The sequence below is a fragment of the Leopardus geoffroyi genome, chromosome A3 (genome assembly GCF_018350155.1).
Source record: "Leopardus geoffroyi isolate Oge1 chromosome A3, O.geoffroyi_Oge1_pat1.0, whole genome shotgun sequence".
Lineage (NCBI taxonomy): Eukaryota > Metazoa > Chordata > Mammalia > Carnivora > Felidae > Leopardus > Leopardus geoffroyi.
In genome coordinates this window covers 14,044,324-14,057,200 of record NC_059336.1, presented here as the reverse complement: position 1 = coordinate 14,057,200, position 12,877 = coordinate 14,044,324, and the positions used below count along the sequence as shown (strand labels likewise).

At 44.7% G+C, this 12,877-nt stretch overlaps 1 protein-coding gene across 3 annotated transcripts in view; it reads left to right on the top strand.

Annotated features, from left to right (window-relative positions):
• Nucleotides 1–12,877, top strand: part of EYA2 (EYA transcriptional coactivator and phosphatase 2) — a 267,355-nt gene that overhangs the window by 163,075 nt on the left and 91,403 nt on the right. For all 3 annotated transcript variants that reach the window (XM_045444372.1, XM_045444371.1, XM_045444373.1), the window contains 2 exons: nt 2,785–2,852; nt 4,468–4,645. In XM_045444372.1, coding sequence (XP_045300328.1) covers nt 2,785–2,852; nt 4,468–4,645 — 246 coding nt within the window. The remainder of the gene's footprint in view (nt 1–2,784; nt 2,853–4,467; nt 4,646–12,877) is intronic.

Below are 12,877 nucleotides of genomic sequence, written 5' to 3'. Positions count from 1 at the left end.
AAGCCCCAAGTCAGGCTCTACACTAGGCATGGAACCCGCGTGGGATGCTCAGTCTCTCTCTCTTTTTTTTCTCTCTCCCTCTCTGACTATCTGTCTCTTTCTATCTCTGTCTCTTTCTCTCTCCCTCCTCTCCCCTGCTCATGCTCCCACTCTCTCTCTCAACTAAAAATGAATCATCCAACTCACCCCGTGGAGGAGTTCTAGAGTATATAAGTTGTATCCCCAACAAAACAGTTTGCAAAAGAAGCAGCAGCACAGAGTGATGTTGAAAACTCGGGTCAGGGAGCACCTGGGTGGCTCAGGCAATCAATCATCCAATTTCGGCTCAGGTCACGATCCCGCATTTCATGGGCTCGAGCCCCGTGTCGGGCTCTGTGCTGACGGCTCGGAGCCTGAGCCTGCTCCGGACTCTGTGTCTCCCTCTCTCTCTACCCTGCCCCCCCCCCCCCCACCGCTTGTGCTCTGTCTCTTCCTCTTAAAAATAAATATGCATTTAAAAATTTTTTTTTAAAAAGAAAGAAAAGAAAACTCAGGTCAGACTGCCCGGTTCCAGCCCCAGCAGCTGTCACCCACTCTCTGTGCTGCCTTGTGCACATCACTTAACTTTTCTATGCCTCACTTTGTCCAGAATGCCTCACTTTGCGTCAGAATGTCACCTGACACACAGGCGTCCACCGATATTCCTGTAACCACCCCCTTCCCTCCCCGGGCTCCTGCCTCATTGGCCTTTTTTTTTCTCTGTCTCTAACCTGCCAAGCGCATCCCTCCATTAGGACGTGTGTGCTCAGTGTTTGTGGGCACCCCTCCCCCTGGCTGTTTCCATTGCTGGCTCCCTGTCGTTCACGTCTCAGCTCCAGTGTCACCTCACAGAGGGCTTGCCTGACCGCCCAGTCTTAAATGACAGCCCACTTGGGGCGCCTGGGTGGCTCAGTCGGTTGGGCGTCCGACTTCGGCTCAGGTCACGATCTCGCGGTCCGTGAGTTCGGGTCCCGCGTCGGGCTCTGGGCTGATGGCTCAGAGCCTGGAGCCTGCTTCCCGTTCTGTGTCTCCCTCTCTCTCTGCCCCTCCCCCATTGATGCTCTGTCTCTCTCTGTCTCAAAAATAAATAAACGTTAAAAAAAATTTTTTTTTAAATGATAGCCCACTCACTCACTAAATAGCACTTTCTAGTCACATCATCTTTAGTCCCATTTTACAGATGGGGCAAGTGTTGCTCCGAGAGCCACAGTCATTTCATTTATTTATTCAATTTACCACCGTTCAGTGTATTTATTTACCACCTCGCACAAGGGCTGCTATCAAAAAAAAAAAAACAAAAAAGAAGTGTCGAGAAGGATGTGGAGAATTTGGAACCCTGGGCGCTGTGAGTGGGAATGTAAAATGGTGGACCTGCTATGGAAAACAGCAAAGGTTCCTCAAAAAATAAGCAGTCAGATCGCCCTATGACCCAGTAATTCCACTTCTTCTTAATGTTTCTTTATTTATTTTTAAATAATTTTTTTTTCAACGTTTATTTATTTTTGGGACAGAGAGAGACAGAGCATGAACGGGCGAGGGGCAGAGAGAGAGGGAGACAGAATCAGAAACAGGCTCCAGGCTCTGAGCCATCAGCCCAGAGCCTGACACGGGGCTCGAACTCACGGACCGTGAGATCGTGACCTGGCTGAAGTCGGACGCTTAACCGACTGCGCCACCCAGGCGCCCCTCTTTATTTATTTTTAAAATCTTTTATGGTTTATTTATTTCGAGAGAGAGAGAGCAAGCATGAGTGGAGGAGGAGCAGAGAGAGGGCTAGAGAGAGAGAGCCTCAAGCATCTCCCTGATGGGGGGCTCGAACTCACAAACCGTGAGATCATGACCTGAGCGGAAGTCAGTCCCTAAACTGACCAAGCCACCCAGGTGCCCCAGAATGTTTATTTATTTTTGAGAGAGAGAGAGAGAGAGAGACAGAGCGTGAGTGGGGGAGGGGCCTGGGTGTGTAACCAAAAGAACTGAAAGCAGGGTCCGAAAGAGGCATTTGTACGCCTGTGTCCTTAGCAGTATTATTGACAACAGCCAAAAAGCGGAAGCAATCCACGTGTCCACCGACAGATACTTGGAAAAACGACATGTGGTGTATCTGTGCGATGGGATGTTATCCGGCCTCAAAAAGGAAGGAACTTCTGACACCTGCCACAGCACGGACGAACCTTGAAGATGTTACATTACGTGAACTAAGTAATTCACATTTACAAAAGTACAAATCCTAGGTGTTTCTGTCTACATGAGGTTTCCAGAGCAGTCACATTCGTGGAGAAAGCAGAGGGATGGGTGCCAGGAGCTGAGGGAGGGGAGGAACGGGGAGTCACCGTTTAATGCGGATGCAGTCCTGGCTTCGCGAGATGCGAAACGTTCTGGGGACGGATGGTGGGGAAGGTCGCACAACCGTGTGAATGTGCTTCGTGCCAGTGAACCGTAGGCTTGGAAATAGTTGAAATGGTAAGTTTCAGGTTATGTACGTTTACCGCAATTTTCTAAGTAAGTCTCTTTAATCGCGGTTGTGAAGAACAAGAATCTGTACTCTATGTGCTATCTTACTCACTGCTCACCGCAGTCCTTTGATGAAGGAGTTACTGTACTCGTCAGTCGACGGAACAGAGCGGCAGAGAGATTTGGCATCCTGCCAAGGTCATGGCTCCGTCCCAGCCTGTCCGCCCTCAAACCACCCGTCTGCCAAATCTTTCTCCTCCCCGTCCCTCTCTGACTGCAAGAAACCTCACCTGTACCCATTCCTCCAACCTGCAGGCGCAGCGGGGATCTATCAAGGAGCAAACGGGCTGACCAACGCGGCTGGATTCGGAAGTGTGCACCAGGTAGAAAACCACTCGTTTTCCCTGTTCTTTCCTTAAATCGCCCCCTTAACTCAGGGCATCCCAAGAGCCCACTCCCGCCCACCACCCCTGCCAGAAATGCAGTCTCTTACTCCCTGGGTTTGAAGACCACAGGAGTCAGGCTGTGCAAAAGGGCCATCGGAAAGGTAATAGGGTAGAGACAGAGAAATCGGAATTATCAGCAGATTTCCAAGATGACATAGGCGATATTATATACTCCCCCTTGACCTGAGCCCGAGACGCCCATTGACTGTTGAATCTCGAACCTGTGAATGCAAACACGTGTGCTGTCCTGCCAAACGTGACCTCCTCGAACACGAGAACCCCTTGTCTTTGGTTCTGCATTCCGGTGCCGAGTGCCTGGCACACAGTGGGGGCTTTATAAATGCTCGTTAAACCACACCAGGCCAACCCTGTAAAGGTGGACGCTGGCTAATAGTTTGATTGTCCCGGCTTCACTTAGAGAGTAAATTAAGAGTTAACCGGCTAAGGGTGTGTGGGAAGTCTGTGTCCCGCTTGTACACCTCTTCTATAAATCTAAAGTTATTTCAGAACCAAAGGCGAGCATGTTTTCAGGCTAGCATTAAAACAGAACTACCACGGAGTAGGTGGGCTATGGAATATTTAACGTATTTAAATACGAGGAACGCACTGTTTCTTCAGTGAGCTAAAGAATCTAAATGGTGTAAACCTTGGAAGGTTTGAAAATTTGTCTCACGCATCTCTTATATTATTTCCGGGGTACTATCTCCATGGATAACAACACTTGTAAGTAAAAGCCCTTTTTAAAAAGGTGTGGTTCTTCACCAATAGGAGCTTGTCAAAGACGGAGATTCTCTAAATGCCACCCCCCAGAAATTCTGATTCTGTAGGGCTGAGGTGCGGCCCAAGAAGCCAAACTACCCGTGAGTCCCCGCAGGGTTGAGGAGGCTCGGTTTATGGTGATGGTGGGGCAGAACATTTGGACCAATGACTACCGTGGGAGAGCTGGAATGTCCGGTTGGTTTAAGCAAAGCTTGATAAAAAGGGGATTGGCACTCTTTTATTTGATGTCCCCGACTTCCTCATAGAAGATTCTGGATCCCTGATGCTGTATAAGTGCTGCTGTATTTGTACCCCTCATGAACATGTCACCTGGTCTCCTGGGTATGTGTGTAGTAGGGTCTTTGTCCCTCATTCATTGGTTCGTTGATTTGTCTCATATTTACTGAGTCCCCCTATGTGTCCAGCACTGTGCCATGTGCGAGGGATAAGCGGTGATCAAGACAGATACCGACAGAGCCGCACCCACGTCTCTTAGGGTGCACTGCTGACCTCCACATGGCAGCCGTGGCAGCCCTAGGGTGGAGGGTGTCCCCAAGAACCAGTGACTAGGGCAGGAGGGAAGTGCCGGGGAACCCCCAACCATTTTCCCAAAAAATTGCACTTGCGGCCTTGTCTTGGGGTCTGCATCTTGAGAAAGTCCCTGTCCTCACAGAGCTTTTATTCTAGTGGGAGAGACGGGGACAGACACAATAGACACACACACACACGCGCGCGCGCGAGGCCCCTCACCACTGGCCTCCTCACTCACAGCCTCATGTGTTTCCCTTTCTAGGACTATCCTTCCTACCCTGGCTTCCCTCAGGGCCAGTATTCCCAGTATTACAGCTCGTCCTACAGCCCTCCTTATGTCCCGGCCAGCAGCATCGGCCCTTCCCCACTCTCCACGTCTACCTACGTCCTCCAGGAGGCACCGCACAGCGCCCCCAGCCAGAGTTCCGAGTTGCTTGGCGGTAAGTGCCGTCGCTGTCTCAGGGTCATTGGTGGCTGTGATCTGAGCTTTCATATGAAGGGTGGACTGGACATAGGTCCCAGCTGTAATGAACTGTAAGGAACTCACCCAAAAGCTAAATCCAGCCCTCACATATATTTTCTCGACTGGAATTTTTAAAAAAATTTTTTAAAAAGGAATTTTTAGATGTATGTCATCAAGATATACAGGGATATGCGTGTGTGTGTGTGTGTGTGCGCGCGCGTGCGTGTGTGTTTCATCCCACCCATGTTTAAAATTTTATCTGAAAATCTCTTGAAAGCAGATCTGAACCTGTTTGCTTAGGTCTACATTCCTAAGTGACAACAGTTCGCTGTTGTCTGTAATGTCTGCCCCATCAGACAGGGCATGCACAATTCCACATCTGGCCAGTTTACTTCAAGTTCATTACCTGCCTGGCCCAGGGAGGCACTGGACTTGGTGAGCCCTGGTCCTCAAAGAAGGGAAACTAGTATTTGTTGCCCGTCCATGATGTGCCAAGCACATATCTGCGTGGTCTTCTCATTTCACTTATTTATATGCTGATTCAACAAATATTTATAAAGTACCTGCCATTTTCCAGGTGCTCTTTAGTTTAGAAAGTAAAATAAAGTGCAACGTAGACTTCTTGATTTTTTCAGACAGGAAGCAAATAATCACATAAATACACAATTACAAACTGTGATAAGGAAACTCACAATCCCTACGAAAACAGGTTTTCAGTCACCTCCTCTTTGCCAGGTAAGAACAATGAAGATCAGGGTGATCAGTAACTTGCTAGTAATTAGTGGAGCTGGGATTTGAACCCAGGCCTGCTGGGCTCCGTAACCAGTGCCCCTGGATACTCAGTAGCCACACGTAGCTGAGATTATGTTCTCTAAAACCCATCTGAGAACAGAAGGGCAGCGGCCTTCAAACCTTGGTTCTCTCTCATCGAGAATTCTAGAATGTTTTAAAAAATCCTCATACGTGTGCCTTTCCAATAACATAACAGTCTTATTAGGAATCCCTTTTGCTGGTCAGGATGTTTTGGCTTCAAAAGATAGAGAATGCGGGGCGCCTGGGTGGCTCGGTCGGTTAAGCGTCCGACTTCGGCTCAGGTCATGATCTCACCGTCCATGAGTTCGAGCCCCGCGTCGGGCTCTGTGCTGACCTCTCAGAGCCTGGAGCCTGTTTCAGATTCTTTGTCAACCTCTCTCTCTGACCCTCCCCCATTCATGCTCTGTCTCTCTCTGTCTCAAACATAAATAAACGTTAAAATTAAAAAAAAAAAAAAAAAAAGATAGAGAATGCAATGCAAACTAGTTTAAGCAAAAAAAGGAATTTTTAGGTGTATGTCATCAAGATGTACAGGGATTCGGGGCTGGGTCCAGGGGTTCAGATGATAATGTTGGGACTCGGTCTCTTTGTTCCTCTGGCTCTGCATTTCCCTGGGTTCATTTCACCCTCAAGCAGGCCTTCCCATTGTGGTGGCAAAGATGGCCACCAGCTGCTCCGGCCTTCTTATCTACCCCTCAGAGAGTTCCTCTTTCCTAACAGCTCCTACCAGAGGTCCCAGGTGATGCCCCCGTTGGCCCAGCTTAGGTCACATACCTGTCCTCACACCAGTCTCCGTGACAGTGGATGGAATGCTGGATGGGACAGCAGACTTGGGTCTCGTGCCCACAGCTGGAGCTAGAGTTGGGTCATCCCCACCCAGGCCACGTGGACTGAGTAAGGGAGAGGTGGTCTCCCAAGGAAACCCAGAGCCCATTACCCAGAGGAAGACAGAAGAGACGCGGGGTGGGCCAAAGTGACAGGTGTCCCCTACCTATGGAACCCACCTAGATTAGGAGCAACGTGTGGGAGAGTCCATGTGCTGGCCCTTGGGTGATGTACGTCCCTGTACAAGTCACTCACCATTCTGTTGATTCCTTCGTTCCTTCCATAGATCTGTGCACATACCTTCTCTTTCGTGCAGTGGTTCAGGCATATTATCATTAAATGACATGACAGCAAGTGAATTAGAATGTCCAAGTGTGAAGAAGAGGTCATTCCGCTTTGTTCGCTTTTGTTTCCAGTGGGTTTTTCAGAATCCACTGATTTTTCTGGCTTGTAGAAGCTGAGCTGGCATGACAGTGTGTGGACATTCAATACATACTGGTTGATGTTTAGGACAAGAGCAAGAGTGGAGACTTCTTTTGTTCCTGGGGTTCTTGGTGCCGTTGTTGCTTTTAGCCCTTATATTTTCCATCCCCGGGGACGCGTTAATTATCCTTGGTTTGGTGACAAATAGAAACAACATAGCCAGGCATTTTTAAGTCAATTTTTAAGGAAGTTTAAGGCTGGAGCATTGATTTTGATCATTGCGATTTCATCGCAGAGTATTTAATGAATGCATAGTACCTATGTAACAAGTTCCAAATCGCTTTCTTCGAAGGGGATGAAATTTAGCAAACTTTTCTTGGTGGCCAAGAATGTGGCCACTGCAAACTGGCTCCAGAGAGGAAATATAAGCAGGAAATCCTCACGTAGACGCCACTACCTATGTATAATTTGGAACTGGATTCCAAAGACTTACTTCCCAAGAATTTGGGATATGTGGGAAGGGTATCTTTGTTCCCCCTCAAGAGCAAACATAAAGGTTCATTGCGTCTCTTTGAAATTTTTCTTTACTGTTTCCCCCTGTTCTTCATTTATCCTTTAGTCTAAGGTTCAACAATAAGTGCTTGAGATGGTTTTTACTGTGTGTCTAACAAGCTCACATAAAATCTAATGACATAAATAATCGTCAGCTATAACTGAGGTCTCTTGCCTCTTTTCCCCAGTGTCTGTTATAAAGGAAGGGCATGTAAGCATGCATGTGTGCACATGCACACACGCACACACACATGCACTCTCTTAAAATTTCCCATAAAACTCCACTTTTGAAATTATCCAGGATCTCCTTGAGTGGTTGGCTCCAAATTCCAGAGCCTCAAGAGGTTTATATATTACCGACAGATCATGCTCGCGCTCTGCATTGCCTGGATACAGTATCCTGATGCTCTTCTCCAGCCCCAGCCCCCAGCCCAGTCTTCACTGACATGTATTAACAGTCATATGAAGTCCCAACAATTTACAGATGATTGCAGGGCAATTTGCTGGTGTAGAGGGCAAAATCTAAACATACGATGTTACTCAAGAGAAAAGACAAATTAGTAGTGGTTGCTTAAGGACTTTTTTTCTTTTCAAACTTTTAAGTATAATGCAGATTATCTAAAAAGATAACTGGACAGACATTGGAGCTCCTGTCTCACAGGCCTTTGGACTCTAGGGCTTACACCAGTGGGGCCCAACCCCTCCAGAGTCCCCCTACCCCTAGTTCTCAGGCCTTAAGCCTCAGACTGAATTATACCACTGACTTTCCTGGTTTTCCAGCTTGCAAATAACAGATTGTGGGACTTTGTGACCTCTATAACTGCATGAGCCAGTTACTATCATAAGTCTCTTCATACACATACACACACACACACACACACACACACACACACAAATGTATCCTGTTGGTTCTGTTTCTTGGGAGAACACTGACTAATACACCATGGGTCAAAGAAAAGAAAAGGAAAATTTAAAAGTATTTTGAATGTAATGAAAATGAAAACACAACATGTCCAAAATTCATAGACTGTCATTTAAAGCAGTATGTAAAGGGAAATTTATAGCACAAATGCTTGTGTTAGAGAAGAAGAATAATTTCAAGCGAAACACCTCATCTTCCACCTTAAGAAACTAGAAAAAGAAGAGCAGATTATCCTCAAAGTAAAAAGAAGAAAGGAAACAATAAAGACCAGAATGGAAATCAATGAAATGCAAAAACAGAAAATAGATAGGCTGATACCGGAAAAAAGAGAGAAGACACAAGTTGCTAATAAAATGAGAGCAGTGACATCTCTACAGACCCTACAGATATTAAAAGGATAGTAATGCAATTTTGTGAACAACATCATGCCAATAAATTCAACAACTTAGATGAAATGGACAAATTCCTTATAGGGCAAAAACTTCCAAAACCCCCTCAAGAAGAAATAGATGACCTAAACAGACCTATATTTTTAATAGACCTATATCTATTAAATAAACTGAATTTTTATTAGAAATCTTCCCACAAAGAAATCACCAGGTCCTGATGGCCTCACTGATTAAATCTACCAAACATTTAAGTAAGAAATACCAATTATACGCCAATTTTTTAAGAAAATTGAAGAGGAAAGAATACTTTCTAACTTATTCTATGAGGTCAGCATTACCCTGATGCCAAAATTAGGCAAAGACATTATAAGAAAAGGAAACTATAGACCAATATCCCTCATAACAAAATTTCTAAACAAAATATTTAGCAAATCAAGTCCAACAATAAACAAAATAAGGATAATATATTATGACCAAGTGGGATTTATCCCAAGGATGCACAGTTGGTTTAAAATTTGAAAATCAATATAATTTGCCATATTAACTAACTGGAAAGAAAAAAAAAGATATCTCAATAGATGCAGAGAAAGTATTTGACAAAATTTATCATCTGTTTCTGATAAAATTCCAAATTAGGAGTAGAAGGGAACTTTCTTTATTAGAAAAAGACATGCTATGGACTGAACGTTTGTGTCCCCCTCCAGATTCATATGTTGAAGTCCTATTCCCCAAGGTGATGGTATTTGGAGGTGGGATCTTTGGGAGGTAATTAGGTCATGAGGATGGAGCCCTCATGTGTGGGGTTAGCGCTATTATAAGAAGAGACACCCAGGGCGCCTGGGTGGTTCAGTCAGTTAAGCGTCCAACTTCGGCTCAGGTCATGATCTCAATGGTTCGTGAATTTGAGCCCCGTGTCGGGCTCTGAGCTGACAGCTCAGAGTCCGAAGCCTGCTTCAAATTCTGTGTCTCCCTCTCTCTCTGCCCCTCCCCTGCTCTCTGTCTGTCTATTTCTCTCAAAAATAAATAAACATTTGTTAAGAAATTAAAAAAAAAAAGAGACACAAGAAAGATAACATCTCTCTTCTCCACCATATGTGGATACGGCAAGAAGGCAAGAAAACCAGAAAGAAGCTCTGACTAGGAACAAAATTGGCCAGTTCCTTGATCTTGGACTTCCCAGCCAACAGAAATGTGAGAAATAAATCTTTACTGTTTAAGCCATCCAGTCTGTGACATATTTGTCATAGCAGCCCAAACTGACTAAAGTAGGATAGCTGCAAAGAACCTACAGCTACCCCCAAGATCAGAAACAAGACAAAGATGTCCACTCTTACCAATTCTATTCAGCATTGTACTAAAGATTCTAGGGGCGCCTGGGTGGCGCAGTCGGTTAAGCGTCCGACTTCAGCCAGGTCACGATCTCGCTGTCCGTGAGTTCGAGCCCCGCGTCAGGCTCTGGGCTGATGGCTCAGAGCCTGGAGCCTGCTTCCGATTCTGTGTCTCCCTCTCTCTCTGACCCTCCCCCGTTCATGCTCTGTCTCTCTCTGTCTCAAAAATAAATAAAAAACGTTAAAAAAAAAATTTTTTTTAAAAAGATTCTAGCCAGTGCAATAAGGCAAGAAAAATAAATTAAAATCTCCATATTGGATATGAAGCAAAACTTCATAAAGGGAGAAGAAGTAAAATGACATGATCACCTAAGTAAGAAAATTGGATAGAATTTATTAAAAAGCTAGAACTAAAAAGTAAGTTTAGTGGGGCACCTGGGTGGCTCAGTTGGTTAAGTGTCCAACTTTAAGTCAGGTCATGATCTCACTGTTTGTGGGTTTGAGCCCCACATCAAGCTCTGCCCTGCCAGTGTAAAGCCTGTTTGGGATTCTTTCTCTCCCTCTTGCTCTGCTTCTTCCTGACTTACTCTCTCTTTCTCTCTCTCTCAAAATAAATAAAAATAAAATTAAAATAATAAATTATTTTTAAAAATAAATAAAAAGTGAGTTTAGCAAAGTTTCAGACTACTAAGTGAACATATGAACGTGAGTTCTATTTCTATATAGTGACAACAAACAGTGGGAAATAGAATAGTTTTACATGCCATTTACATACAGTGTTATCAAAAAATATGGAATGCTTGGGGATAAATCTGACAAAAGATATGCAAGAGTTGTACACTTAAAACTACAAAGCTCTACTGAGAGAAGTTAAGACTTTAGTCAGTAGAAAGATACACCTTGTTCACAGCTCAGATTTAATATTGTTAAGATGTCAGTTCTCCACAAATTGATCTATATATGTAACACAATCTCTGTCAACATCCCACTCATTTCTAGAGATTGGCGAGCTAATTCTGAACTTCATATGGAAATACAAAGGACCTAGAATAGCCTCAACAGCTCTGATATAGAAGAACAAAGTTTGAAGGCTAACACTACCTGATTTTAAGACTCATTACAGAGCCACAGTAATCACAACATACGGTTTTGATAGACAGATATATCAATGAACCAGAATAGAGATTGCAGAAATAAACCCACATGTATATGGACAAGTGATATTTTTTGACAAAGTTTCAAAGACAATTCAGTGGAGAAAGGATAATCTTCTCAAAAAAAGATTCTTTAACAACTGGATATCTATGTTCAGAAAAACTCAATCCATACCTCACATGACATTAAAAACAAGTTGCATATGGGGTGCCTGGGTGGCTCAGTTGGTTAAGCGTCTGACTTCAGCCAGTTCATCATCGCATGGTTCATGAGTTCAAGTCCCGCGTTGGACTCTGTGCTGATAGCTTGGAGCCTGGAGCCTGTTTCAGATTCTGTGTCTCCTTCTCTCTCTGCCCCTCCCCCATTCATGCTCTGTCTCTCTCTCTCTCTCTCAAAAAATGAATAAATGTTAAAAAAAATTTTTTTTAAGTTGCGTAGAATAGACTATAGACCAGGGGCACCTGGGTGGCTCGGTCAGTTGAGTGTCTGGCTCTTGATTTAGGCTGAGGTCATGATCCCAGAGTTGTAGGATCAAGCCCTGTAGAGCCCTGTATCGCCCAGCATGCTCTCTCTCTGCCCCTCTTCCCAACTCATGTTATGTCTCTAAAATTAAAAATTAAAAAAAGAATAGATCATAGGCCTAAGTGTAAAACCCTAAAACATCTATAGAAAACAGGAGAAAATGGGGCGCCTGGGTGGCGCAGTCGGTTAGGCGTCTGACTTCAGCCAGGTCACGATCTCGCGGTCCGTGAGTTCGAGCCCCACGTCGGGCTCTGGGCTGATGGCTCAGAGCCTGGAGCCTGTTTCCGATTCTGTGTCTCCCTCTCTCTCTGCCCCTCCCCCATTCATGCTCTGTCTCTCTCTGTCCCAAAAATAAATAAACGTTGAAAAAAAAATTAAAAAAAAAAAAAGAAAACAGGAGAAAAATCTTTGTGACTTTGGGTGAGGCAAAGAGTTCTCATATATGACACCAAAAACATCCAAAAATGAGGTGGATATATATTGGACTTCATGAAAATGTAAAACTTTTGCTCTTTAAAAAACACTGTCAGGAGAATGAAAAGACAAACCACCATTTGGGAAAAAAATAATTGCAAGGCATGTATCTGATAAAGTAAGTTGTATTAGAGTCCTCCAAAGAAACAACCAGTAGGAGAGAGACATAAGAGGAAATTTATTATAAGAAGTAGCTCAGATCGGCAAATCCCATGATTTGCCTTCTGCCAGCTGGAGAACTGGGAAAGCCAGTAGTGCAATTCAGTCTGAGCAAAAAGGCCTGAGAACCAGGAGCCCTAGTGCCTGAGGCAGGAAAAGGTGGACATCCCAGCTCAAGAAGAGAGAGAATTTACCCTTCCTCTGCCTTTGTGTTCTGTTTGGGCCCCAGTGGAATGGGTGACCGCCCCCTCCCCCCACTCTGGTGACGGCAGATCTCTCCTCAGTCTACTGACTCAAATGCTAGTCTCTTCTGGACACACCCTCCTTGACACACCCAGAAATAATGTTTTACCAGCTCTCTGGGCATCACTTAGCCCATCGACTCGACATACAAAATTAACTATCACATATACGGATGCAGAATATATAAGGAATTCTCAAAACCGAAGACTAAGAGAACAAACAACTCAATAATGAAATGGACCAAATGTTTGAGCAGATGCTTTACCAAAGAAGATACAGGGATGGCAAAAAAAAATAAATAAATAAAAAATAATACACAATTACATAATTAAGAGGCTGATCATTAGTCATTAAAGAGGTGCAAATCCACAAGGAGGGACCACTGCGTGCCCCTTGGAATGGCT